At 52.6% G+C, this 26,110-nt stretch overlaps 2 protein-coding genes and 1 gene segment (V, D, J or C); 1 reads left to right on the top strand and 2 right to left on the bottom strand.

Moving 5' to 3' along the window:
- Positions 1–5,811: 5,811 nt before the first annotated feature.
- LOC128140702 (T cell receptor alpha variable 1-1-like) lies at positions 5,812–7,906 on the top strand. The segment is given in 2 exon segments: positions 5,812–5,948; positions 6,900–7,906. Coding segments are annotated over 2 exon segments (543 nt in total).
- A 1,113-nt stretch (positions 7,907–9,019) lies between these two features.
- Positions 9,020–9,527, bottom strand: LOC128140703 (feather keratin Cos2-3). The gene has a single exon (XM_052784915.1). The coding sequence runs from the start codon at positions 9,323–9,325 to the stop codon at positions 9,020–9,022; it is 306 nt and encodes a 101-aa protein (XP_052640875.1). The 5' UTR covers positions 9,326–9,527.
- A 9,295-nt stretch (positions 9,528–18,822) lies between these two features.
- LOC128141186 (feather keratin Cos1-1/Cos1-3/Cos2-1-like) lies at positions 18,823–20,155 on the bottom strand. The gene is made up of 2 exons (XM_052785795.1): positions 19,958–20,155; positions 18,823–19,576 (listed from the first exon to the last, which is right to left on the bottom strand). The coding sequence occupies exons 1-2, from the start codon at positions 20,024–20,026 to the stop codon at positions 19,250–19,252; spliced, it is 396 nt and encodes a 131-aa protein (XP_052641755.1). The 5' UTR covers positions 20,027–20,155; the 3' UTR covers positions 18,823–19,249.
- Between the last annotated feature and the right edge of the window lie 5,955 nt (positions 20,156–26,110).

The following is a 26,110-nucleotide window of genomic DNA, read 5'->3' as shown; positions in this document are numbered from 1 at the left end:
GAGAAAGCTGGAGGGGCACAAGAAGTTGGCACAGGACACAGCCAGGGCACCTGACCCAAACTGGGCAACGGTGTATTCCATACCATGTGACGTCCCATCCAGTACAGAAACGGGGAAGTGGGGGGGCAGGGATTCGCCGCTCGGGGGACTGGCTGGGTGTCGGTCGGCGGGTGGTGAGCAATTGCACTGCGTATCATTTGTACATTCCAATCCTTTCATTATTGCTGTTGTCATTTTATTAGTGTTATCATTATCATTATTAGTTTCTTCTTTTCTGTTCTATTAAACCGTTCTTATCTCAACCCACGGGTTTTGCTTCTTTTCCCAATTTTCTCCCCCATCCCACTGGGTGGGGGGGGGAGTGAGTGAGCGGCTGCGTGGTGTTTAGTTGCTGGCTGGGGTTAAACCACGACAGCTTCCCTCACCTAGTTCTCAATGCAGAAGGAGGCAAGAGATGTGAATGAAGGAGAGAGGAGTTATACATGATTTCATAAGGGCCTTGCACTTGCCAAGGTCCACAGGCACCCTTTGTGGAGGTAATAGTCTTCTGACCTGACACGCTCGTCCCTTAATCCAAATGTCCCAGCTAATGATGAAGGCTGTGTTTTGATTTCCTGCAGTGCTACCTTTTCATTTTCTCATTTCTACCATGCCCATTCATTCACGGAGTGCCGGGATGATGAGCCCAAGGCTTTCCAGAGCTGAAATGCATCAGTGCAGACAGCAGATGCAGACCTTGAGCCAGAGGGTTCCTGTGCAGGCAGTTAATGTAAGGCTGTGGCACTCTGGTGGGGTGGTTTGTGTCTCTGTTTGCAGGGAGGGCCTTGGCTGCTTCCAGCCCTGCAGTCCTCAGCCCCACACCCCCAGGTTCACATCCATGAGGACATTTCACACCTTTCTCCCTCCCAACCTCCCAACCTCCTTCCCTCCCAGCTCACTCTAGCTGTATGTGGTCATCACTTTCTCAGGTGGGTGGGTCGTGCTGCTGGGATTTGGCTCTCTTCCTCCTAATGCTGCCCTCAGGAGAAAGTTGGTGGCCTGTTTGGCCTCCTGCCCTGTCTGCAAAGCCTCTGGGAGTCCTCAGCGGACACTAAGGGTGTGCTTGGGGCCTTATTTGAAGGTGTTGCAGCCCTTCCCTGCCAGGGTGATCCCCCGTGTTGCCTCTCCTGAGCCCACAGTTGCTCACGTGGATGCATGTCTGCTTGCCTGTGTGGACATTTGTGCATGTGGATCCCTGCACTGAGCAGGTATTGAACCGGAGGGACTGGAGTCCTTATGTTGCTGTGCGCAGGAAAGCCAAAGAGCTGATGAACCCTTTGGTCTTCAGCCCCTTGGACCTTTGTGTCCTGAGACTGAGCAGCCAGCAACTGGCCCTGGGGGAAAGGGATGTCTGATTCAAGGTCACACATCCCAATGCCTGCTGCTCTTCCCTGACTGGGTCAGGGCAAGACCCTCTTTCTCCCAGGGGCTGCTGGTGGTGGAAGGGAGGGCGCTGCATGAGAGGTGGAAACACTGTCTTGGAAGCTGTTTCCCTGAGGAATTCTTCCTCGAGGTGACTTCTGGCTTCTTCCTGTCAATGACCTTCTTTCTCCTATTCCAGCCAGGCTTTCTTTGTCCATGGTCATTGCTCACTGGTAGCCTGATGGTGCGAAATGGGGCTACAACAGCAGAGAGAGTTTCCTTCCCTGTCTGCAGGTGAGCCCTGAGCCCGTTTTACTTCTTCCCTCCCTGGCCCCCACACACTCTACTAGTCCATTTCTCCCCACACCCCCTTCACCTCTGCAGAGGTCTCGGGCATTGGCTTTGGACTGCAGAGAGGCGCCCGGAGGGAGGCCCTCATCCTGATCTTTCCCGTCCCCAGCAGCTCCAGGTGCTTAGCGGTCCCAGGCTAGGGATGGAGCTGTGCACACTGACTCTTGCTGGGGACTCTCCAGGTCGGCTTCCGCTTTCTCCTCCTCTGCTGACAAAGGGGTTTTAGCCTTTTCCCACCTCTCCGTCTTTTGCTCCTGTCTCCTGGGTTGGGCTGGAGGAAGGGGAGGGTCCAATTCCCAAGTGTCAGCACTCCTGCTTCTTAGCAAACAGGACTGCAAGCACTGGGGCTGTTTCCCAGAAAACATCCAGCAGGGACGGTGCAGCGGTCCCGGGCAAATGTGGGCAGTCACCGCAACTTGCACCCATAGGATGTGTGAGTCAGGCCAGAGACTGACTGCAGGTTTCAGCTGGACTCTTGTTCTCATTTAGATCTCACCCATTGACATCACAAGTGAATGGAAGGAATTGCACAGCCACGTACACACAGGTGCACGTGAAAAAGTGCTCACATCCACACACGCAGGGTGCACACACATCCCCATCCCTAGGGTCACAGAGGTGTGTGCGATCACAAGCATGTATGTACACAAATGCACATGGTCCTTGTACACATATGGAAGTGGAAGCACACACATGTGCCTGCACAAACACAAACATTTCCTCACGTGGGAGCACACATGAAAAGACATGTGCATGCACATCCATATGTAGATGCACATACCTTAACCCTCCAGGACATGTCATCACATAAATGTTCACATGTGCTTATACGCACCTGCACCCTCACACTTGCATGTAGATATATATGCAAGTGCCGGTACGAACACAGATATAGATGTGCTCATCTGCACACAGTATGCCCACCCACATACACTCACATGCACACTCAAAACACACACTTACTTTCTCACCTGCAAAAATGTGCACGTACACAAACACAGGCACAGACACACACAGAAATGCACTTGTTCACACACACGTTGGCAGACACTCACTCTCACATGTGCAGTTGCAAATGCAAACACGTAGGCACAAATACGCCCACAAGAACAGACAGATGCACAGACACATGAGGAAGCACAGCCTCCCCCAACATTCTGATAACCAGGACTCCACCAGCCAGCTCTCTGCCTCTGTGCCCCTCACCTTTAGGCAAGTCCTTGAAAGCCCAGTGTTAAAGAAGTTAAATCAGGCACCAGCCATCCCTGGTGGATTAATGACAGCAAAGGGCTTTTGTGGGTTGGGCAGAAGTGGTTCACCTGATTGTGTTCTCATTAGAGGAAAGAGAAAAGGTGGATTGGGGTCCAAGCTGCAGGGTCCTTTTTGGACATTCAGCCTGTTCACATGTGAAGTCCATTCATGAGAGACAAAGTCAAAGCTAGAGACAATCCCTATTGCTGCAGCTCCAGGGGTTGCCCACCTAACAAGGCAAAGAAATCCCAAAGTCTGACAAGGTCCAGCCAATCCCTGGTGATCGCTGTAGGGCAGTTGTGGAGGTCTGGGACCAGTTCCATCTTCAAAGCAGGGAGAGGTGCTGCCCTGACATGCTCACACATCAGCAAAGGGTTGTGTGTCTGGGCTGTAACCTGGCTCATTAGAGCTGATGGAGCTGCACTGCTGGAGAAGTCTGTCTCTGCATCGTCTTTTAGCACTGGAGCAGTCCCCAGAGCCACGGGCGTGGGGACAGGAGGCTGTGCCCAGCGCTGCACAGGCGCCAGGAGAAAAAGCCTTGTGCCCTGAGAGTCTCCTAGAAAGGCTGGTTTTTTCCAAGGGTCCTCACCTGGTCTGGAAGGCTCCTATGCAGGTCCCCCTCCAACCGTGACACGCCTCCCTTGGAAGGAGTTCAGCTCCTAACTATGCTCTGCAAGTGCAGCATCAGGAAGGAAGGTGCCAGCCACATGGGTTTGTTAGCAATCTTCTCAGAAAGCAGCTGCAACATTGCTTAGGCTAGTCAGCTGCTGCTGTTGTAAGGAAGAAATTTTTTACGATAATGGTGGTGAGGCACTGGAATGGGTTGCCCAGAGAAGTTGTGGATTCCCGTCATTGGAAGTGTTCGTGGTCAGGCTGGACGGGGCTCTGAGCAACCGGATCGAGTGAGAGATGTCCCCGCCATGGCGGGGGGTCGGCCTAGATGGTCTTTCAAGGTCCCTTCCAACCCAACCCATTCTAGGAGTCTCTGACAGCCCGAGCCATGCCCGCCAGGGGGGGCTGCTGCTCTGCTCGCCGGGGCCACCTTGCCCCACCCAGCCCCTCCGGGCCACGGGCCCCGGGGCGCTTCCCCTGCCGCCAGGCATTGTCGTCAGCATCAGCACTGCCACCGCCATCGAGCACCATCGCAATCGGCATCCAGCTTCTTCCGAGCTTCTCCATCGTTTCCCACCACGGGATCTCTTCCGGTCCTCGGAAGCCATCCCGCAGAGGCAGGAGTTTGAGCCCAACACAGACACGAGACAATGACGTAGAGGTGACCGAAACCCTCAGGCTTTCTCCATAGGTCCCAGACCATGAGGCTGTTGTAGAGGATTTGGCTCCACACCAAATGCAGAGCTTTTTGGGGTGCAGGTGAAGTCCCAGAGATGGGATGAAAGCTTGGGCGTGCCTAGGGTCCGAGAGAAAAAGGGGGCTCAAGAGGTGCCAAGGTCATGTCTCAGAGGCAGTCAGAAAGAGAAGTGCTATGTTTCCCAAAGGGGTCGAAGGTCTGAGGTTTGCTGAAGCTGAAAGCCGTCCACTGACCAGAAAGATTTCTGTACAGCTGGTCCCCAGGGAAGCCCGCACGGCTCTAGTAGCTCACTCAGCTGTTCAAGGTCCATGCTCCCGGGCTGCAGAAGCAGAGGGGAAAACCTGGTTTCTGCAACGGCAGAGGCCCCTGTCCTGAACTGGCAAAGGACGCCTTCTCCAGGCATTCCTTGGATGGGCTTCCAACAGGCCAGGTTGCATGCTAGCCTCAGTGGTGGTGTCTGGGAGCCCAGGGCAGCACAAGCAGCTGTGCCCTTGTAGGAAATCAGACCAACTGCACTCTGAGATGTCTTTTTAAAAGGGTAGCCAGCCAGGGAAGTGATCCTTCTCCTCTGTCACTCCTGAGACCATGCCTGGGGTCTTTTTATTTCTCACTCTGTTTTGACCCTGAAAATTCTCAAGTACTGGAATGCACTGTTCACAGATATTGTACAGGCTCTGGCCTTGGAAATTTTCCAGGCATGACAGGCACAGCCCTGAGCAGCCTGATCTAATGAGACCTGCTCTGAGCAGGGACTTGGAGTGGGTGATCTGCAGAGGACCTATCCAACCTAAATTGTGCTATGGTAAGAGTAAAAATAGTGTGGCTACAAGGATTTGTTAAAGGCTACAAGGAAGGAGAGGTCAAATGCAGATCCTACTTGTTTTGAGGAAACCGAGAATGGAAGGGTTATGGTCAAGTGAAAGGACTGTTTAGTTGCATTTGAGTGGTTTGGGTTTTTTTCCCCCAACAAGCTTTTCAGAAGCTGATTTATGAGATTTATGAGATGGGATGGGCAGTGTGGCTAGAAACGTCCTTTATCGGTTCCTGAGATATCTTCTCCTGAATAGAGGGAGAAAGTCCACAGTGCCTGGAGGGGCTGAGTGGGACAGTTGGTGTCTGCAGGGTTTGGGGTTGTTGACCATTGTGTTTGTGAGAGCTGCAGCCTTGGGGTGTGCTGAGAGGAGCTTGGGGCACCATACAGGAGCCAGGAGAGGCCAACTCAACCGTGGTCTTGAGGTTGGTGAAACAAGAGGCACGAGGCATGAAGGAAAGAGAGACTCCCAAGACGTTGCAGAGGAGGATGTGTCAGAGAGCTTGGTCACCAGGTGCATGTCTATCCCCCTTTAACCCCTCACCTTGGAAAAGCAAAGGTGGTGTCTGCAGGAGCAACACGTGTCCCTGCTGGAGGAGGGAGGACCACAGCACGGGCAATTCAAGCGTGCTAAGGAGAAGCATTTTGTCTTCCCTGTTTCATTCTTTGTTGCCCTTGCCGAGTCATTTCCGGCAGCTGTGCTCTCTCAGGGCTCTTGGTGGGGACGTGTGGCTTTTTTGAGTCTCTCTCACACATGCAGGAGGATTGGTCTCAGCATGCACCTCGGGTATCTCATCCTCGCTGCTTTCCTGAGGCAACCACTAGGTAAGCACTGGCTTTGACTGGAGGCTTGATTCCTCTTCCCCCCAGGAGACCCTCACCCCCTCAACAGTTCTCTGCAGGGAGCTGCTCTTGAATTATGGGCAAATGTTGGGAAACATCAGATCACACGGGTGGATTTGCACCTGCTTTCTCAAGATGCAGATACCGATGGAAAAGAAAAATGAGACCAAGAGGAAGCATCTCCTCTGCTGATCATCTTAGACCCCTGCCCTTCCTTGTCTCTTGCCAACCATCCACCTCTCTCTGCCTCTCTCTGCTGATCTGTCTGGGCCCAGCGTTTCACAGACATATGACTGCAGAAGCTCTTTGCTCTCTCAGCAGTACCTATTTTCTGACGCACAGCACTTCTGAAAGATGATGCAGGGACATGAAAGCTCTCTCATCCCACTCTCATTCTTAGGGTGTGCCAGTATCTCTCCTGGCTGGCACATGTCATGCAGCATGCCCTGGCTATCCATTGCTCCTGTGTGATTGCAATGCCAGGGCTTCCTTTTCCCTCCCCGCCCTTGACCTTGGAGCCTTTTGAGAGCACAGGGAATGGGGAGCAGGATGAAACTTCTCACAGGAGTTCCCGGGTCCCTCACCCTGCTGCAGGTGTCCTGGAGCCAGCACAGGAAGGCCAGGCACTACAGGCTCTTCCCTGGAGCCTCCAGGCAGTAGGAGAGTGAGGATGGAAGACCTGGGTGAAAGCACAGCTCTCTCTGGGGGTATCCCTGTGGGAGGTTATTGGCATTACTGTGCTATGGGATCCACGCTGAGCTGAGGTCTCAGACCTCCTGCCCAAAGACACTCACCACCTTGCTGTTCCCACCCATGGGGGTCTTGCTGCAGAGCAGGACACAGGGAACTTTCTCCTCTGGCACTTTGCATCCCCTCTTGTTTTGCATCTTGGAGCCTTTCCCTGCACAGCCGCTGACCCTTGCTTTCTTCCAGGCACCATGGGGCAGACCACCGTCACCCAGCAAGAAGGACAAGTCACAGTCAAGGAGAGAGACACCTTCCAGACCACCTGCACCTACCAGGTCACTAACTTTGATGGATTGCTCTGGTACCAGCAGAGGAAAGGCCAAGCCCCACAGCTTATCTCATATCAGGCAGCAGCTGGCCCCAGGCGGAGTGGCCGTCTCACCACATTGCTGAACACCACAGGGAAAAACAGCCTTCTCCAGCTGGAGGAAGTCGAGGTCTCTGACGCTGCCTTGTACCTCTGTGCTGTGCAAGACACGCTGGTGCAGGAAGTTTCCTTGGCTGTGCAAGAAGCCAGGGGAGAGAGGGCATTGGTTTGTGTGAGGCTGAGCTTGGGGGAAGGGGCCCTCAGCTCTCCCCTGGCAGTGTTGCTTGCCCTGTACACCCAGAGCTCTGCAGGTCAAAATCCTCTTCCAGGAGAGGACAGTGTCAGTGGCTTGAGAGGAAGAAGAAGGTGGTGAACGAGTCTCAGGTTCCCTCGTTTTCACCGTGGGTTATGTGGTTATCCTGCCCATGGCTTTGGAGAAGTGATGGGCAATGTAGGAGGTTGGGACCGCTTCTGCAATGGTTCCCTGCTGCTCTTAACTTTCTGGTTTTGTCTACTGCACATTGCTTCTTCAGGTATTCCTGCAAGCCTGTTCCTTAGAGTACCTGCTCCGGGATGTGTCCCTCGGAGGTCAGAGTTCAAAGTAAGACGAAAAATGTAAATAACATGCCACAGGACAACGCTCCTTCCAGGAATTACATGCTTACAACAATTTTGGAAAATACTCAGAACTACTCTGTGGCTCCTCCAGTTGCTGCATGCCTATGTGCTGTGATCCAGAGGACCTGCTGTCCCCCAGTGCACTGTGCCGGTCCTTGGAGGCCTCCTCATGCCCTGCCTCGTGGGCTTTCCCCAGCCCTGCCTCATTTCTTCTGCAGTGGGACCAGGCTGTACAACTCTGTACCAGAGCACAATGGGGGAAGAGACCTCCAGGCAGAGGTGGGCAACAAGCCCTGCCAGGAGAAGAGCCAGCTTTGAGGAAAGCTCCTTCATGCTCGGCAGAAGGCCAGGCACCACAGAGCAGCCATGGGGGCTTGGGCACTGGCTGCTGTCCTTGGGCTCCCTGTCTGGTGGGAGCTGGGGCTGTGTGAGAAGCATGAGGCCCCTGGTGTGTGGCCTGGCCAGGCTGATTTCAACATCAGCCTGTGAGTCACCTTAGCCCTGCACACCTGTGTAACTGCTGGGCTGTGCAGGGCACTGTTTGGGGGGTGGAGGGTGTAGAGGGTGTGTAGGTAGCATTCCCTTCTGCACAGGTTTGTCAGCTGTTGACCTCTCAGAGCCTCCAGCACCACGGGGCTCCTCACTGGGGGATAGCAGTGGTTGGGCTCCCCATCTGCAGGACCTGCTCTGAGGCCAAGGGGCCATACCTGAGCAGAGATGCCAGAATGCAGGGCCTGATCTCCACTGGCTGTGGAGCAGCTGAGTATGTCTTCCTCGGCTTCAAGAGGCAGTGACTGCAAGGGACCCATTGCCCTGTCTCCCACCCTCCCCTTCCTCTGCAAATGATGAAAAGTTCCCTTGCGTCCTCACCTTCTCCCCCCACAACCAAAGGCAATGCCTTTCGTCCTTGGCACCACGAGACAATGTCCACCAAGAAAAGGATTACGTGGAGGCAGAGGCTGTGATGCGGAAAACTTTAATGACTCTGAAGAGGGAAGGGAGTTCAATTCTAGAGGAGGCTGCCGGTGCAGGGAGAGCAATAGCAGCTGCTGAAAGTCTGCGCCCATTGCCCATGGTGGAGATCCTGCAGGACATCCATTTGCTTGCACCGCAGAGAGAGCGGGGTCAGCAGATGCCCCAGGTTGGGTCTGGGGATCTTACGGCCCAGAAGAACAAAAGAAGGCAAGAAAGAGATCGGAGGTAGTGGAAGGCAGGGGATTTAGACTTTGGCCATGTTTTCAGAGGGCCTCCGCTGCCCTCCTTTGGAAGGGCAGCACTGGATGTTCAGCCTCTCTGAAATGAATGGCCGGGAGCTCTGTCCTCAGTTCAGCATCCGCTGCTGGTTTTGGGGTGGTCCTTGCCCGGGCTGTCACCAGGGGCTTTAGCAGGGGGGGCACCTTCTGCCACAGTAGCGGCTGGTGATGCAGGAGAGGTCACAGCACCCGGAGTTGATGGGGACTCCGTCACAGCTGAGGATGCTGCCAACAGCAGCGGAGGTGGAGGAGCCCACAACGGTGTTCTGCGGGAAGGAGCTGAGGATGGGGCCAGGCAGGGTCACCACCACTGGGGAGGGCTGGATGACAACGGTGGAGTTCTGGCACTGCCTGACGCAGGGCTCATTGCAGCTGTTGGCCAGTGGAGTCGGGCCGCAGGGCTGGCAGGGCTGGCACTGGTTGTAGCAGGACATCTCTCAGGTCCAGAAGTTTACCTGGGAGAGAGGGCACAGAGGAATCACAGCACTGGTACATGCGAGAAGCCGTCTGCCATGAGTCCATCAGCAAAGTCAAAGGCACCTGCTGAGCTGGGAGGTAGAAGCTGGGCAGTGAGGCAAAAGGGTTTCTCAGCCTTATCCAGACACGGTACTGCAAAGTGTCACCAGGCCCAAAGAAGCTGCTGACTATCTCTTAAAAGAAGAGCCTCCTCAGCCAAGTCCCAGACACTCTCTGAGTGAGACCTTCACCTTTCTTCCCCCTCCCATGACAAGCAGCACCATGACCCAGCATAGGACTGAGGAGCATGCATCTGCATGAGCAGAAAATAACATGAGGAAAGGCCTTCAGACTCACCTGGTTCCCAAGGAGAAGGACGTGAGAGAGGTGGATGAGAGAGCAAGGAGCTGGGCTGGCTTTATGGTGGCCCTGACCTGCCCCAGACCCAGCGGGAGCTTCTACGGAAGTGACAATTTTCCAAGGTGCTCATGATGAACGGAAAACATCCCAGCTAATGACATGGGCTGGGTGGTTGTTTTCCCTGATGACACCTTTTCATTTCCTGGCTTATGCCGTACCCATTCCCTCATGGAGGCTTCTTCTGAGTGCTGGGATTGAGAGGCCCCAGGATTTCCAGGACAGGAACGCGACGTTGCTGGCAGAAGACTCAGTTCAGGTACCGGATGGGTGCAGTGCAGGCAAATGATGTTGGCCTGGGGCACGCTGGTGGGGTTGCCTGTGGCCACGTTGACAGGAATGGCCCAGCTGCTCCCAGCCCTGCAATCCTTGACTGGTCACCCACGGGCTTCCCTGTGTGAGGACGTGCCGTGTCTTTCTTTTTCCCTCCCTCCCTCCTTCCCAACTTGCTCCAATGTTCACTTGTGGTCGGTTTCCCAGGCAGGTGGGCTGCGCTGCTGGGTTTCAATCCTCTTCCTCCTAAACCTGCCCTCCGGAGAAATTTGTTGACCTCTTTTGGCATCTTACTGGCAGGGGATTACAGGGATCACAAGGGCCCTTAATGCAAACTGTTTTTCTGAGCATGCTGGGCCAGTGAACACATCTTCCACAAGGGTAGAAGATGACCACCTGGAAGGCACTTCTCGCTTACTGCAGCCCCCCACAGGGCAAGAGGCGGTTGAACACAACAAGGTTGTTTCCCTGCAGAGGCTGCCTGCTGCACTCCCAGGTCCTGAAGGAGCATTTGAGAGTCCATTCTGGTCCCCACTCAGAAATGCAGCAGGAGTTGAAGGAGGCAGAAGTTCGCCCCATGGCTTCCATGGAGCATGTCAGGCACTCACCATAACCCTAACCTCTGGCCGAGGCTCCAGAGATCTGGAGCTAGACCGATATATTGATTTACATCAGACTTCACTCACTACATGAAGCTTATGACACATTTGTTCGGGGTGTAGAGCAAGTTTTTCATCATTTGCACCAGCTATTTGAACCTGGTTATGCTCATCTCCATCTTGAAGCGGTCAGCAGGCATGACTCTATGTTCTCCTGCTGTGACTTTAAACACTGTGAACATTGTGACATTTTTAGGCTGGGTCAGAACTCTCCAACCAAGTAAAAGAGAGCCGTGTTTTGGTCAGACTTTCCACCTGGCTGTCATTACTGTAAAAGCCTTTGGGCGTGGGGTACGCAAAACCTGCAGTCTATCCCCCATTCCAAAATTAGAGACAAAAAGCGGTGCTATTTCTTTGATCTAAATAGCAGCAACAATTATCTCTGTTTTGCGGGGAGTGACATGGCACTTAGAGCCACAAGGGACCTGAGAGGTAGAGAATTGTTATGCAGAACAAAAGAGCTACAAGCCAAACTGGGGTGGTCTGTGCGGAGGAAAGTCATGCTGAATGACATCCCCTTGTTTGAGGGCATGTTAACATACGCACCATCCTCCTGTCAGAGCGGAAAAAGGATTGGGGGAGTTTTAAACCAAGCGACAACCTCAGATATTCCAAGACCTCCTTTTACATCTTTATTATGGTGTGAAGGGTGTCAGGAAGGTGTTTGGAGTGAGAAACTCTTGTGAGCTTTATCATACATTGTATAACCATGGCCATAGCTATAAATACCGTTGATGGCACTGCCTTCTCGTGACTGTGCATTTGACCTGGGGACAATGAAAAGGTGCCCCAGTTGCTGGCTGTTGTGCAGGTCTGGAGAACGCTTACAGAGGCGCAAAGCCACAGCTGTTAAAAAGACGTTGATTGTTTGGCTATGATTTTCTGTGAGAAGTTTAAGGCTGAGGCAGAAGAAGAGCACGAACGTAAAGTTGGAAGTGCGGGGTGTGCTATAAACAGATCTGTAATGTAAACCCGCACCAGTGTTTCACACCCGTGAACAAAAATCCAGAAGAAGCACGGGGCTATATTATCTATGACAGGGAGTGTGTGCAGGAAATGGGATACATGACCTGAACTCCATTTTTTCCTGTGGAGATAGCACTGGATGCATGTACCTATGTGTAGTTTGCTGGAGTATTCCCTGACCTGATCCTCTTCCACCAAGGGTACATCTTTCTCTTGTTCCAGACTTTCCCACTGGTCTCAGGGACCTGGGATTCTGAAGGCTGGTCTTGCTAGTAAAGATTGAGGCAAAGGCGGCGTTCAGCACCTCAGCTTTTTCCACGTCACCTGTGTCCTTACAGAAGCCTAGTTGCCATTGACATCCGTGGCCAGATTCAGTTCCAGTTGGGCTTTGACTTTCCTAATCTCATCCTTGCACGCTTAGGCAGTGACCCTTAATTCCTCCTAGGTTACCTGTCCTTGCTTCCACCTCCTGTATGCTTCCGTCTTGTGTTTTGGTTTTGCCAGGATCAACTTGTTCATGCACGCTGGCCTCCAGGCATGCTTGCCTGACTTCCTCCTCATTGGGATGGTCTGCTCTCGAGCTTGGAGGAGGTGATCCTTGAATATTAACCAGCTTTCCGGGGACCCTCTGGCTTCCAGGGCCTTATATTAGGGGACGTGTCCAAGCAGCTCTTTAAAGAGCCAGAAGTCTGCTCCCCTGAAGTCCAAGGCTGTGAGTTTGCTTTTTACTCTCCTCCCCTCCCCTCAGGATCCTGAACTCCAGCCTTTCGTGGTCAATGCAGCCCCGGCTGCCCTTGAGCTTCACATCCCTAACAAGCCCTTCCTGCTTGGTGCATAGGAGGTCCAGCAGACCTCATTGGTCTCGCTGGATCCTCTATCACTTGGGTGACGAAGGTGTCTGGGGAGGTCCCTGCTGACTGGCAGGTGGCCAATATTATTGCGATTTACAAGAAGGGCATGGGGGAAGGCCCAGGAAACTGCAGACCTGTTAGTCTAACCTCAGTCCCTGGAAAAGTTGTGGAGAAGATCGTGCTGAGTGCTATTGAAAGGCTTTTTAAAGAACAATGCGCTCATCTGGAACAGTCAACATGGGTCCATAAAGGGAAAGTCCTGTTTAACTACTTTGATATCCTGCTATGAGAAGGTCACCTGCCTCGTGGATGAAGGGAAGGTGGTGGATGGAGTTCTTCCGCCTTTCAGTAAGGCTTTCGATAGTGTCCCTCGCAGCATCCTTCTGGACAAGTTGTCCAACTGTGGGATGAGCAGGTACACGGTGTGCTGAGTGAAGAACTGGCTGAAAGGCAGGGCTCAAAGGGTTGTAGTGAATGAGGCTACATCTGGCTGGCGACCGGTCACCAGAGGTGTTCCTCAGGGCTCGCTTCTAGGGCCAGTTCTCTTCAGTATTTTTATCAGTGGTCTGGATGCAGGAGTTGAATGCACCATCAGCAATTTTGCCGACAATACCAAAGTGGGAGGTGCCGTTGACTCTCTTGAGGGAGAAGAGGCCTTGCAGAGGGATCTAGATAGATTGCAGCATTGGACAATCATTAATGGCATGCAATTTAACAAGTCCAAACGCCGGATTCTGCACCTGGGGTGGAGTAATGCCAGGCACAAGTATAAACTGGGAGAGGAGTGGCTGAAGAGCAGCCCTGCAGAAAGGCATTTGGGGGTGCTGGTTGGCAGCAGGCTCAATATGAGTCAGCAGTGTGCCCTGGCAGCCAAGGGGACAAACCGCATCCCGGGGTGCATGGAACACAGTACAAGCAGCCGGGCAAGAGAGGTGATCATCCCACTGTATTTAGCGTTGGTGTGGCCTCCTCATGAGTACTGCGTGTAGTTCTGGGCCCCAGAATTGAAAAAGGATGTGAAGGTACCTGAATGTGTCCAGAGGAGGGCAACAAAGCCGGTGAAAGGGCTGGAAGGTGTGTCCTATGAGGAGTGGCTAAGGACTTTGGGTTTGTCTAGTTTGGAGGAAATGAGGGTGAGGGGCAACCTCATTGCTCTCTACAGCTTCCTGAGGAGGGGAAGTGGAGAGGGAGGTGCTGATCTCTTCTCCCTGGCATCCAGTGATAGGACACGTGGCAACGATTCCAAGCTGCTCCAGGGGAGGTTCTAACTTGACATTAGGAAGCATTTCTTTACTGAGAGAATGGTCAGACACTGGAACAGGCTTCCTAGAGAGGTGGTCAATGCCCCAAGCCTGTCAGTGTTTAAGAGGCATTTGGACAATGCCCTTAATAACATGCTTTAACTTTTGTTCAGCCTTGAAGTGGTCAGGCAGTTGGACAAGATGACCGTTGTAGGTCCCTTCTAACTGTAATATTCTAGTCTAGTCTAGTCTATTCCTTTCTATTCTATTCCATTCTATTCTATCCTTCACCTTGCTCAGAGGTGGCACTTACCTTAACACTAGGTGGAGACACTGCCTGCTTCTCCACTGCAGTTGGGGTCTGGGGCTCATCAAGCTGCCAGAGAAAATCCTGTCTATCTCCCTGTCACCTGCTCTGATGCTGTGCAGTCAGCTTACTTGCACCTGCTTGCTGACTGACGAATGCTGACCACTTGCTGTCTGTTACGCCTGAGCATATTCTGTGTTGTTACAGTTCTGGCAACTGCAGTATCAGAAATATGCTCTGGAAATATCCTTTTATCAAGTTTGTGGAGAACTTAAGTTTTGCTCTTCTGCTCATTGACAGGGCTTTTGGTAAAGCAGGGAGGGACTGTGTGGAAAAAAGTGTATCTGGTGCCTGCAAATGAACTGGAGCTGCTATGGGTGCTGCCATGACCCAAGGAAGACGTGAGGGCTGATACAGTCTCCTCTTTGGCTGCTGAAATGAGGAACATCCTCCAGAAACCCGGTTTTCATGGCCTATGAGAAAGCTAAGGGTTCTATGGCCACTCTTCAAAAGTACTAGTCCCACGAGAAGCAGAGCGATCAGAAAAGGGGGAAAATAACTCCTGCTTTTCCAGAAGAAATCAAGACAGAGGTGGAAAAGCCCCTGGAGACTCCTGAGGATGCCAGCCCTGTTGTTCAGGAAGTGCCTGATAATATGCATCCATGGTATTGGAAGAATGCACAAGTGCTCCTAGGTACAGTAGGGCAGCAGAAGCTGGGTTATAAGTTTTATTTGCAGAATCCATTTATGAAAATTCCTGCAAGAGATGCTGCTCTGGGTCTTCTGAAACATATTTTGAGTAGCTGTGGCCAGGAGGAAAGCTTCATCTTCCTAGTTTACAAAACGCATCAGTATCTGATCATTTTGTACTAGATTGTTAGAATACAATTTTGAAATCTATTCAAAAGGCAATCCCTTGTTACGGTGATGTAGGAAAAAGACACAGTGGTATCCGCAGCCCATGGAGGGAGGATGCTGCAGTTGCTTCCTCTGCAAAGCACTGTCCATAGCATTGTTTTTTAAAAAGGCCATGATGCCTTCAGGAAAGAGAGCACTCTTTGGAGGGTAAGCACATGAGTCAAAAAACTCTGTGTGGTTCTGATGCGCCAAGAAAAGTGCTAGCCGGTGCTCTCCAGGCTGGTTATGAGGATGTGTATTCACCACCATGCTCATGAGTCTTGGATAAACATGGACCCGAGAGAGACGGTTGCTTGGGTAAACACCTGGAAATGTTTCCCTGGTGTAGGGCTCTGCTGAGAAAAAACAAAAGAGCTTGGTCCACCTCAGACTTCTGTCTGAGACAGGAGATAATTCTACCCCCAAAGTATCTACCGATTACTGCCGTAATTTAGGCAACAGATGTGTAGGAGGTCTCAGTCCCAGGGTCAGAGCTGGTGCTGGGGCTCAGACCAAGGCCAGACTCAAGAGAGGACAAGGTGAAGGCTCCCCCCAGCGACTGCCGTGGACTAGCTAGGAGCCTGGCCAGGCCAGGAGGATAACAGTAGCCCAAGCCAGACACAGGCACAGATAGGGCAGAGCTGGGGCAGACCTGCGCTAGGCCAGAGCTCTCATAGAGACCGTGGGCCAGGAACCGAGCCAGAGCTGGGACCCATGGTTGCACTGGGTCTAGGTAGGCTTGGTCCTGATGCTCATTTTCCCTGTGTTACCACCTGACTCAGCACTGCCTCCCACAGAACCCGGCCTGGGGAGAGCTGCCCCCAGTCCTCACCCCACGTAGGAATCACTCTGTCCCCTATCCTGGTCCTGTGGTGTTGGTGGTGTGTGAGGTCTGTGCGAGGGCAAACCCCCACACCACAGGGTCCCAGAGTCTGCAGCTGTGGGAAGGCATTCGCCTGCGTGTAGGGAGCAGTGGTGCTGCACAGAGCACAAGGGCCACTTCAGCCTCAGGGCTCTGGGAATTCGGTGCCTGGGGGAAGGCACTCCAACATGTGTCCTACGGTTGCACTGGTGCGTGCCCCGTGCCATTCAGGGACAGGTCACCGATCCTGCTGATTGCAGAATCAGGTCCCGCTGTCACTGCTATGTCTTCACAGAGCTGGAGATATTTCCTCTCACATGGCACCTTTCCGGACCAGAGTTGAGTTGTGGCACTTGTGAGGCTGTACTGTTCCAGGGCCTCAGGAAAACTGTGCTTGAGGAACACAAGGCAGCACAGAGCAACATTGCATATTTGGGCACCATTCATTGTCCTGGGCCTGCCTTCACCCAAGGGGGTGGTTGGTTCACAGGGACAGGGAACTCCAGTGTGTGACCTGCTGTAGCTGATACCAATACTAACTTGTGAACACCTCAGCCCTACACATGTAGGCAAGAGGTGGGCCATGCCAGATGCTGTGCTGAAGGGTGATAGGGCTGCACGGGGAAGCTGTCCCTGCTGCCCATGCCCAGGCGTGCTGGCCATGGCCCCTAGATTGGCTGATGGAGAGAAGGAGCAGGCAGAGTAGAGACTGTGGGCCATCCCCAAGGCTATTTACCCCTTCCCAATTCCTGCCATCCTTTGGCAACATTGTCTTCTGAGCCTCCTTGCCCAGCACAGCTCCAGCCAAAGCAAGAGGAGCTCTCTTCCCCAAGAGCTTGTGGGACTGCTGACCTCCTCGGGGACTCCCACATGCCCACAGTTCCTCTCTGGAGAACAGCAGTTGTCAGGATTCCTTTGTATATTTCTTTTTCTGTACAGGGGCAACTGATACTGGTGCAGGTTGGTCCGCTGGTTCAGTTGCAGTACTGCTCGCCGGGTCTTGGATAACCGCAGTGTCTGTTGCCAAGGTTTGGGTAGCTGCTGTGCTCATTGCTGGGGCTGGAGGGACCTCAGTGCCCATTGCCGAGGTTTGGGTAGCTGCCGTGCTCATTGCCGAGGCTGGAGGGGCTGCAGTGCCTGTTGCTGAGGTTTGGGTAGCCACAGTGCTCATCGCCAGGGCTGGAGGGGCCTCAGTGCCAGTTGCCGAGGTTTGAGTGACCACAGTGCTCATCGTTTTGTTGTTAGGTCCAGAGACCTTCTCTTCTCCTTGAGGGTACTGAGTGGTGTCGAACAGGGCTCGATAGGCATGGGCCAGGCCCCAGCACGTTGCAGTAATTTGTATCTCTCTGGAGCTGCCGGGGTGACAGCATACCTTTTCCAAATATTTTACTAGTTCTTCTGGATTCTGCACTTGTTCGGGGTGAATTTCCAAAACATTGGAGGTGCCCACTTTTCTAGGTACTTGCCCATACTACCCCACACACCCTGCCACTCATAATTATCCAGCCTTGGGGCAGATCTCTGGGTGATTCTCTTAAATAGTTGTTTAACCTTAAACAAGAGCTGAACCACATTCAGAAGCATGCTAATTCCTAGCAGTAGGGCTAGGACCGTGCTGGTCCCAACATCCCAAGTGTATTCAAATTTTTCAAAATTCTCAAACACCATTGTAACTGGACTGAAGGAGAAAGGAGAGGGGAAGAAAGGTATCCCACCCATAGGCTGGTTTTCCAAGGAGGAAAGGTAAATGGTATAATTATTAATAGTTTCCCACAGATGGCTCCCACAGTATAAAGGTGACAATGCTGAGTGCAAGTACCGGATTAATCCCACAGCCAACGACTTTATCATACCATAAACCAGTGTTATACAATACATCAAAGCGAAAACCTTAATCCACCTCCCACGGATGATAAGCAGCAGAAGAGGGACTACATACAGCAAGCGAGGTGATACATAACAGAACTTTAAAAAGCAGAGCAACAACTCTAAAAACACATAAATCAACATAATGACCAGCGACTATTAGATCGATATAATGAATGCTTATAACAAATTTGTTTTAACAAGCTCTGGTCAGGTTTGTCGTTATCTCAACCCTTCGTGCCCCACGTTGGGCGCCAAAAAGGACTGTCGTGGTTTAACCCCAGCCAGCAACTAAACACCACGCAGCCGCTCACTCAATCCCCCCCACCCAGTGGGATGGGGGAGAAAATCGGGAAAAGAAGCAAAATCCGTGGGTTGAGATAAGAATGGTTTAATAGAACAGAAAAGAAGAAACTAATAATGATAATGATAACACTAATGAAATGACAACAGCAATAATGAAAGGACTGGAATGTACAAATGATGCGCAGTGTAATTGCTCACCACCTGCCGACCGACACCCAGCCAGTCCCCGAGCGGCGATTCCCCGCCCCCACTTCCCAGTTCCTATACTAGATGGGACGTCACATGGTATGGAATACACCGTTGCCCAGTTTGGGTCAGGTGCCCTGGCTGTGTCCTGTGCCAACTTCTTGTGCCCCTCCAGCTTTCTCGCTGGCTGGGCATGAGAAGCTGAAAAATCCTTGACTTTAGTCTAAACACTACTGAGCAACAACTGAAAACATCAGTGTTATCGACATTCTTCGCATACTGAACTCAAAACATAGCACTGTACCAGCTACTAGGAAGACAGTTAACTCTGTCCCAGATGAAACCAGGACAACATGACATGCTCCAGGGCCAAGGGAGTATTTCTGAGCAGGGTCACAGCAAGGCAAGGCGTAATGGCCATTGGCTGTGGAGTAACTAGGGTTGTCTCCCTCAGCTTCAAGAGGCATTGTCTGAAAGAGGACTCGCTGCAGTGTGTCCCACCCTCCAATGCCTCTAGGAGTGATGAAGGGTCCACCTGTGCCCCCACCTAATTCCCCTCCAAAGCAGTGGCTTTGTCCCTCAGAGTCAGTATGCAGATGGAAAGACCACCTAAGGGACACAGGCAGCATTGCAGCAATTTTTTAATGACTAAAGAGGGAAATGAGGTCACTCCGAGGGGAGGCCCCCAGTGCAGGAAGGCGCAGGAGCAGCCAAGAATCTGTTCCCCTTTTTTCCTGTGGCAGAGTTGCCACCGGCCATCTGTTGACCTGCCTGGCAAAAGGGAGACAGCCTAGCAGGTCACTCCAGGCTGGTTTCTGGGGTCCTCAGAGCAGGCTTTGAGGGGAGCACAAGACAACAAAGAAAAAAGAGAAAAAGGGTGAGTGGAAGAGAGGAAAGGTAGACATTGGCCCTGTTTTCAGAGAGCCCAGGCTGGTCCCTTCCATGCTGCCCTTGCAGCGCAAGCCAGAGGTGACCAGCTAGTCTGAAAACAACAGCATGAATTTTGATCCTCTGTCCAGCAGCATCTTCTGGGTTCCTAGGAGTCCTTATCAGAGGCCGTTGCCAGCATCTTTAGCAGGGGGGGCACCTTCTGCCACAGTAGCGGCTGGTGATGCAGGAGAGGTCACAGCACCCAGAGTTGATTGGCACTCCGTCACAGCTGAGGATGCTGCCAACAGCAGCAGAGGTGGAGGAGCCCACAACAGTGTTCTGCGGGAAGGAGCTGAGGATGGGGCCAGGCAGGGTCACCACCACGGGGGAGGGCTGGATGACGACAGTGGAGTTCTGGCACTGCCTGACACAGGGCTCATTGCAGCTGTTGGCCAGCGGGGTCGGGCCGCAGGGCCGGCAGGGCTGGCACTGATCACAGCAGGACATGACTTGGGGCTGGAGGTGTACCTGGGAGAGAGGGCAGGGAGGAAGCAAAACATGGGGAGGCGTGAGGAGCATTCTGTCACCACACCACGAGGGAGCCAAAGAATATGCAGGGCCAGGAGGTGGAGGCTGTGCAGAGATGCCTGAGGGCTTCTTGGCCTCATCCTGCCAGGGCCCAGAAAGAGCCACCAGGTGTTAAGTGGCTACTGCCTAGCCCCTGAGTCCAGAAGACACCTGAGTACAGTCTCAGCCTCCCTCCATGTCTAACCTTCTCCCCACTTCCCTCTCCCATAACAAGCAGCCCCATGATGTGGCATAGAACCAAGCTGGTGTCAGCTGAGAGGCCCATTGAGGTGAGACCTGCCTTTAGAGAAAGCAGAGAAGCAGAAGGGCTTTGAGACTCACCTGACTCCCAAGGAGATGGAGGCAAGAGAAGTGGATGAGAGAGTGAGGAGCTGGGCTGGCTTTTATCATGGACCTTTACTGCCCCAGGCTGCCAGAGGCATCCCTTGTAGAGGTGATTATTTTCTGACAAGCTCATCTTGAATGCAGAACATCTCACCTAATGCTATGGGCTGTGTTTTGGCTCCCTGAATTGCTGCTGTTTCATTTCCTGCTTTATGCCAGGCACATTCCCCAGTGAAGGCATCTTTTGTGTGACAGGATGAGAGGCCCAAGCATTTCCGGAGCAAAACACGTCAGCGTGGGCAGAGGACTCAGCTCACATGGTGGAGGAGTCCAGTAAAGGACACTCAAGATACAGACTAAACAGCTGGCTTAGACAACACCCATACACACACACACGTCCAGACCTCTGGTCCTCTAGAGCTAATTGAGAAGGCTCAAGACACCCCAAGAGAGGCTGTCTACACTATCCAGGGCCACCACGCAAGTCTTGGACTTGACAGAGTCGGGGGGAAGACTGATCTGCAGTCGGTGAGAGCGGGAGGTGCAGCTGATGAGAGTAATGTGCCCAGCTTGAAAGCATTTCACCCCCACAAAAGCCCTTTCCCTGCTCTCTGTCTGTCCCTGAGTAGCGTGGACATGGCTATGGGGTTTAGCCATGGGATGGAGGTGCTTCTAGGCTCTGGTAGGACAGCCTGTGGGTTCACTTCTGATCGCATGATGAAGCAAGCCATGCGCACGTGACCAGGCATGCAGGCCTTGCTGTGAGCTTATGCTAGCTGGGCAGTTCAGAGGCCACGACTGGTCAATTACAGGATCAGTGTCTCCAGAAAGGTGACTTGTCTCGTTTACCATGGATGTCTGCTTTGGGATGGCAGAAGTCCCGTGTGTGAGCTGATGTCTCTTCACTGACTATGGGAAGAGTCTGTAGAATCTTTTAGAGCAGGTCCAGAGGAGGGCCATGAAAAGGATCAGCGGGATGGAACACCTCTGCTATGAAGGAAAGCTGAGAGAAGTGCGGTTGTTCAGCCTGGAGAGGAGAAGGCTCTGGGGAGACCTTCTTGCGGCCTTTCAATACTTAAAGGAGGCTTATAAGGAAGAGAGAGAAAGACTGTTTACCAGGGCCTGTAGTGACAAGATAAGGGGCAATGGCTTTAAACTGAAAGAGGATAGGTTTAGGTTGGACATAAGGAAGAAGTTTTTTCCAGTGAGGGTGGTGAGACACTGGAAAAGGTTGCCTAGAGACATTGTAGATACTCCATCACTGGAGGTGTTCAAGGTCAGGTTAGATGGGGCTCTGAACAACCTGATCTAATGAGAGATGTCCCTGCCCGTGAGAGGGGGATTGGACTAGATGGTCTATCAACATCCCTTCCAACCCAGGCCATTCTATGACTCTATGGATTATGCGGGTAACAAAGCTGAGTCTGTGAGGTCCTTCCCTCAGGGCAGTGAGTTTGGGCTGAAAGAGCCTCTACACAAGGATGTCTTTGGAATCTGCGTTGGTCCCACAGGGCTGGAAGGACATATGCCCTGAAGGGGTCTTGATCCATTTCACTGCCAACCCCTTAATTACCTCTCTTTACTAAGACTGAGATGCAAAGCATGGCACAGAAGTCAGAAAAGAATCCCTCTCCCTTGAGAGCTCATTTGGGCAGTGTGCATGGCAGGAGTGGGGAGCAGCAGCACTCAGCAGCCTTGGCTTCTGTCCCCAGAGGACCCTTTTGGACTGGTCAGGCATGGAAGGTGTTTGACAAGGTGAGGCAAGAGTGCTTTTGCAAACACCTGCTAAAGTGGGCAGGAGGAGTTTCAAGTAGGTGTGGAGGGGGAGGTCTGCCATAGACTGAAGAGCAGGGACAGCACAAGGGGTAGAAGAAGTATGCGTGGGGGACAGCATGCCAGGGGAGGCTCTCACACTTGCCCTGTGGCACAGGTGGTGGTGTAGTGATATGTCTGTGTCACGGTTTAAACCCAGCCAGCAACTAAGCACCACACAGCTGCTCACTCACTCCCCCCCCCCCCCCCGCCCCCCGCTGGAATGGGTGAGAGAATGAGAAGAGTAAAAGTGAGAAAACTCATGGGCTGAGATAAAGACAGTTTAATAAGTAAAGCAAAAGCCACCTGTGCAAGCATAGCAAAACAAGGACTTCATTCACCACTTCCCATCGGCAGGCAGGTGTTCAGCCATCTCCAGGAAAGCAAGGCTCCATCACCCGTAAGTGTTACTTGGGAAGACAAGTGCCAGAACTCTGAACGTTCCCCCATTCCTTCTTCTTCCCCCAGTTTTAAATGCTGCGCATGACATCATATGGTATGGAAAATCCCTTGGGTCAGCTGGGGTCAGCTGTCCCGGCTGTGTCCTCTCCCAACTTCTTGTGCACCCCCAGCCTCCTCACTGGAGGGGTGGTGTGAGAGGCAGAAAAGGCCTTGATGCTGTGTAAGCACTGCTCAACAATAATGAAAACATCCCTGAATTATCAACACTGTTTCCAGCACAAATCCAAAGCATAGCCCTATACCAGCTACTATGAAGAAAATTAACTCTGTCCAGGCCAAAACCAGCACAGCCTGCTGCACACCTCCTGCTCAGGAAGAGGAGGCAGATGACGCCACCTTCAGGCAGTTGGGGAAAGCCTCACCATCATAGGCCCTGGTAACCATGGGTGGTTTTTAGCAGCTCAGCATCTGCCTCAGGGGCAAAATGGCCGGGCACAAGCAAACCAGGAAATGTCCTGCTCCTCCACACAGCTGTACACACACAAAAGCACACCCATACACACACCTGTGCCCACACAATTATGTACATGCAGACCAGTCACACACATTCATACTCTCCTGCCCCCTCGCAAAGAATTCCCATATTACAAGGAAAAGAAAACAAATCCTCCAGTGCTAGAAGCTCCCACCTGACCTTGGTGATCTCCTCAAGGGTCTGGGACCAGCCCCTGCCCTTGCAAAGGCAGCGGTGCCACAGTGACACACTCATGTGGCAGCAGAAGGGTGTGTGTCTGGGACAAGGCAGACTCCCCTCTGGCTACAGACACTCAGGCTGGCACATCAGAAGTGATGTAGTAGGGAACCTGTCTCTAGACTCACTTTAAGATAAATACCCTCTCTTCCAAAGGCAGACAAGTGCAGAAGCAACCTTAAATTACAGAGCAGCGGAAAAAAATGGTTTGGCTACCCTGTGAATGTTCATGGGTTCTTTTTCTTTTTCCCCAGTTTGAATTGATGTGCTGGCCTTGTTTCTTCTTGTCATTTGCATGCAGGTGCAGGTGGTGTAGTTGCCTGTAGTGAGAGGGAGCTGCCTGCAGCCTCCCCTGTTAACCTTGAGCTGGCTGAGTTTATCCTGCAGCCAAGATATGCAAAAGAGTTTCTGCACAAAATAATAATACCAGAGTCATGACAGTGTATTTGCTTTGCCTGGCAAGGTTTCGGTACTGAAGGGCTCAAGGATGGCTTCTGTGAGAAGATGCCAGAAGCTGCCCCCATGTCAGAAAGAGCCAGTAACAGCCGCCTCCAGGATGGACCTGCTGCTGGCCAAAGCTGAGCCCATCAGCAACGTTGGTAATGCCTCTGTGATAATATATTTAAGAAAGGGGAAAAAACAGTGTGCAGCAGCCAGAGGAGAAGAGTGAGAAAAGTGACAGCAACAACTCTGCAGACACCAAGGTCAGTGAAGGAGGAGGGGGAGGAGGTGCTGCAGGAGCCACAGCAGAGATACCCCTGCAGCCCTGGAGAAGACAATGGTGACACAGCTTGTCCCCTGGCAACCCATGGAGGACCACAATGGAGCAGATATCCACTCTGCAGCCCACAGAGGACCTCATGCCAAAGCAGGTGGGGACGGCCTGAAGGAAGTTGAAGCCTGTGGAGAACCCCCACTGGAGCAGGCTCCTGGTAGAAACTGTGGCCCATGGAGAGGAGCCCACACAGGAGCAGGTTTTCTAGCAGGACTTGTGGCCCCACGGGGGACCCACGCTGGAGAAGTCCATTCCTAAAGGACTGCAGCCTGTGGAAAGGACCCATGCTGGAGCAGTTCATGAAGAATGGCAGCCCACGGGCAGGCCCCATGTTGGAGAAGTTTGAGAAGGACTGTGTCTTGTGGGTGGGACCCCAGCCTGGAGCAGGGGAAGGGCATGAGGAGGAAGGAGCAGCAGAAATGAAGCAGTATCAACTGACATCAACCCCCATTCTCCATCACCCTGTGCTGTTTGGTGGGAGGAAGTAGAAAAGTTAGGTAGGAGTGAAGTTGAGCCTGGCCAGAAGGGAGGGGTGGGGGCAATTTGTTTCTAGTTTTGTTTCATTTTTTGCTATCCTACTCTCTTGCAGTTAATTGGCAATAAATCAAATTAATTTCCCCAAGTCGAGTCTGGTTTTCCCATGACAGCAATTGGTAAGTAATCTCCCTGTCCTTATCTTGACCCACAAGCCTTTCATCGTATTTTTCTCCCCCTGTCCTCTTGATGGAGGGGAGTGATAGAGCGGCTTGGTGGGCACCTGGCAGCCAGCCAAGGTCAATCTGCCACAGACAGATAAAGCAAAGAGAGGAAGCATAGAATAGCAGTGATGTTATGGCTGGAAGTAGCAGAGATGTCCTGTCCCCCTTGTCCCATGCCCTGTAAAACAGCGGTGGCACAGAGATCACTAAACAGCCCAGTTCCTTGTGTGGTGTAGAAGACAAGGAGGAGCTCTGGTGTGGCTGGAGGGCAGGGGCATCCAGCACTTCATGCTTGAGGCTGCATGGTATGCGGTGAGGGGAAGCAGTCATGTGAGGCTCCACCCACATAATGGTTCTGCATGAGATAAAAGAAAGGAATGATTTTCACGGACAACTTGGAAGTGGGGGTGTCTCCTCTAGTACCCTGAACACAGCCATTAGCTCTGCATGCTGACTGCTGTCCGCACCCATCTTGCTGAGCTGGATGAAAGCTTGCAGCCTTCCACCACCTCCCTCCCTTCACATATCTGCCTGATCTAGGTCTGTGAACTAGGCACAGTGTGGCTGCTCAGGGCTGGGATGTTTGTGTGGTGGGCCTTTCTGAGCCCAGGCAGTGCTTAACAGTTCCAGGGGAGGGTTGGTCGTGTCCATCAGTCCTATTTGAGCTGGATTTTCCTGCACTGGTTTTGTGGGGACATGGCTTTGCCTGCATGGAAAGATACCATTCCCATTTTGCAGTGCTGGATTGTTGTGCTTTCTGTGGACTCGTTTCCCAGCTGTGCTCTCTCGTAGTGTCCACAACGTTTCCCCAGGGCCTCCTCTCATCCTGCTGGGTAGGTGCAGTCAGCAGCATAAGGGGACAGCTCACATCCTGGGGACAGGCTGCACTTCTCCTAGAGCTGGGCCACAGTCCCCTGGGAAGGCAGAGGGCTGTGCCCGTACCCCTGAGGCAGCACAGCAAATGCACATCAGCGGCCTCTGGCTGCTCTGGCAGGGTGAGCTATGGGGAGCAACCGCAGCCCCAGGGGGACGGCCGTGCCCAAAAGCCAGTAACCTACAGTGCTACACCAGGACCCAGCCGCTTGCTTTACAGGCCAGACAGGGTTCTGGAAAGGCAAATGCATCTGCTGGACAACCCCAGCTTCTAACAATGTTCTACTAGTTGCAGAGGTGACAGCATGCCCCAGGGCAGCCAGTCCTGCTCTGAGGGTACAGTCCTGGAGGGAGGGGTCCTCAAAATATAGGGGGGCACCATCCTTCCCACTGTGAGCTGAGTAGATATGGAAAGAATATTTTCCCCCACTGGATATTAAAAGTCTTTCCTGCTGACAGATCATGGCCTGTGATATATGTTGAGGAACTCTTGGAGCCCACCCCAAGCTGTAAGTAGTAGGTTCCCTGCAGGCTGCAAGGTTAGAAAGCCTTTTCCAGATAATTCTTCCGCCCTGCACTCACCCCGATTTTGTTAACATTCAACACTTGATTCTTGCGGTAATGGGGCAGATTTCCATGAATTAGGGTTACTTCTGCCCTGGTATCTAGCAGAGCCACAACCTGTTGGTTGTTATTCTGGCTCCACAGTGTTACAAGAAGAACACAAGGGCTCTGTTCATTCCTCCCCATGCCTGTCCCTATCCCTGTCCTGGTCCCTTTCCCCATGCTGATGAGGGAACGTCCCTAAACTGGGCTTGTTTGCAGGGAAGGGGAGATGC

This window comes from Harpia harpyja, chromosome 4 (genome assembly GCF_026419915.1).
Source record: "Harpia harpyja isolate bHarHar1 chromosome 4, bHarHar1 primary haplotype, whole genome shotgun sequence".
In the NCBI taxonomy this organism is placed as follows: domain Eukaryota; kingdom Metazoa; phylum Chordata; class Aves; order Accipitriformes; family Accipitridae; genus Harpia; species Harpia harpyja.
The sequence above is the reverse complement of the archived record's forward strand: the minus strand, read 5'-3'. Positions and strand labels throughout refer to the sequence as shown.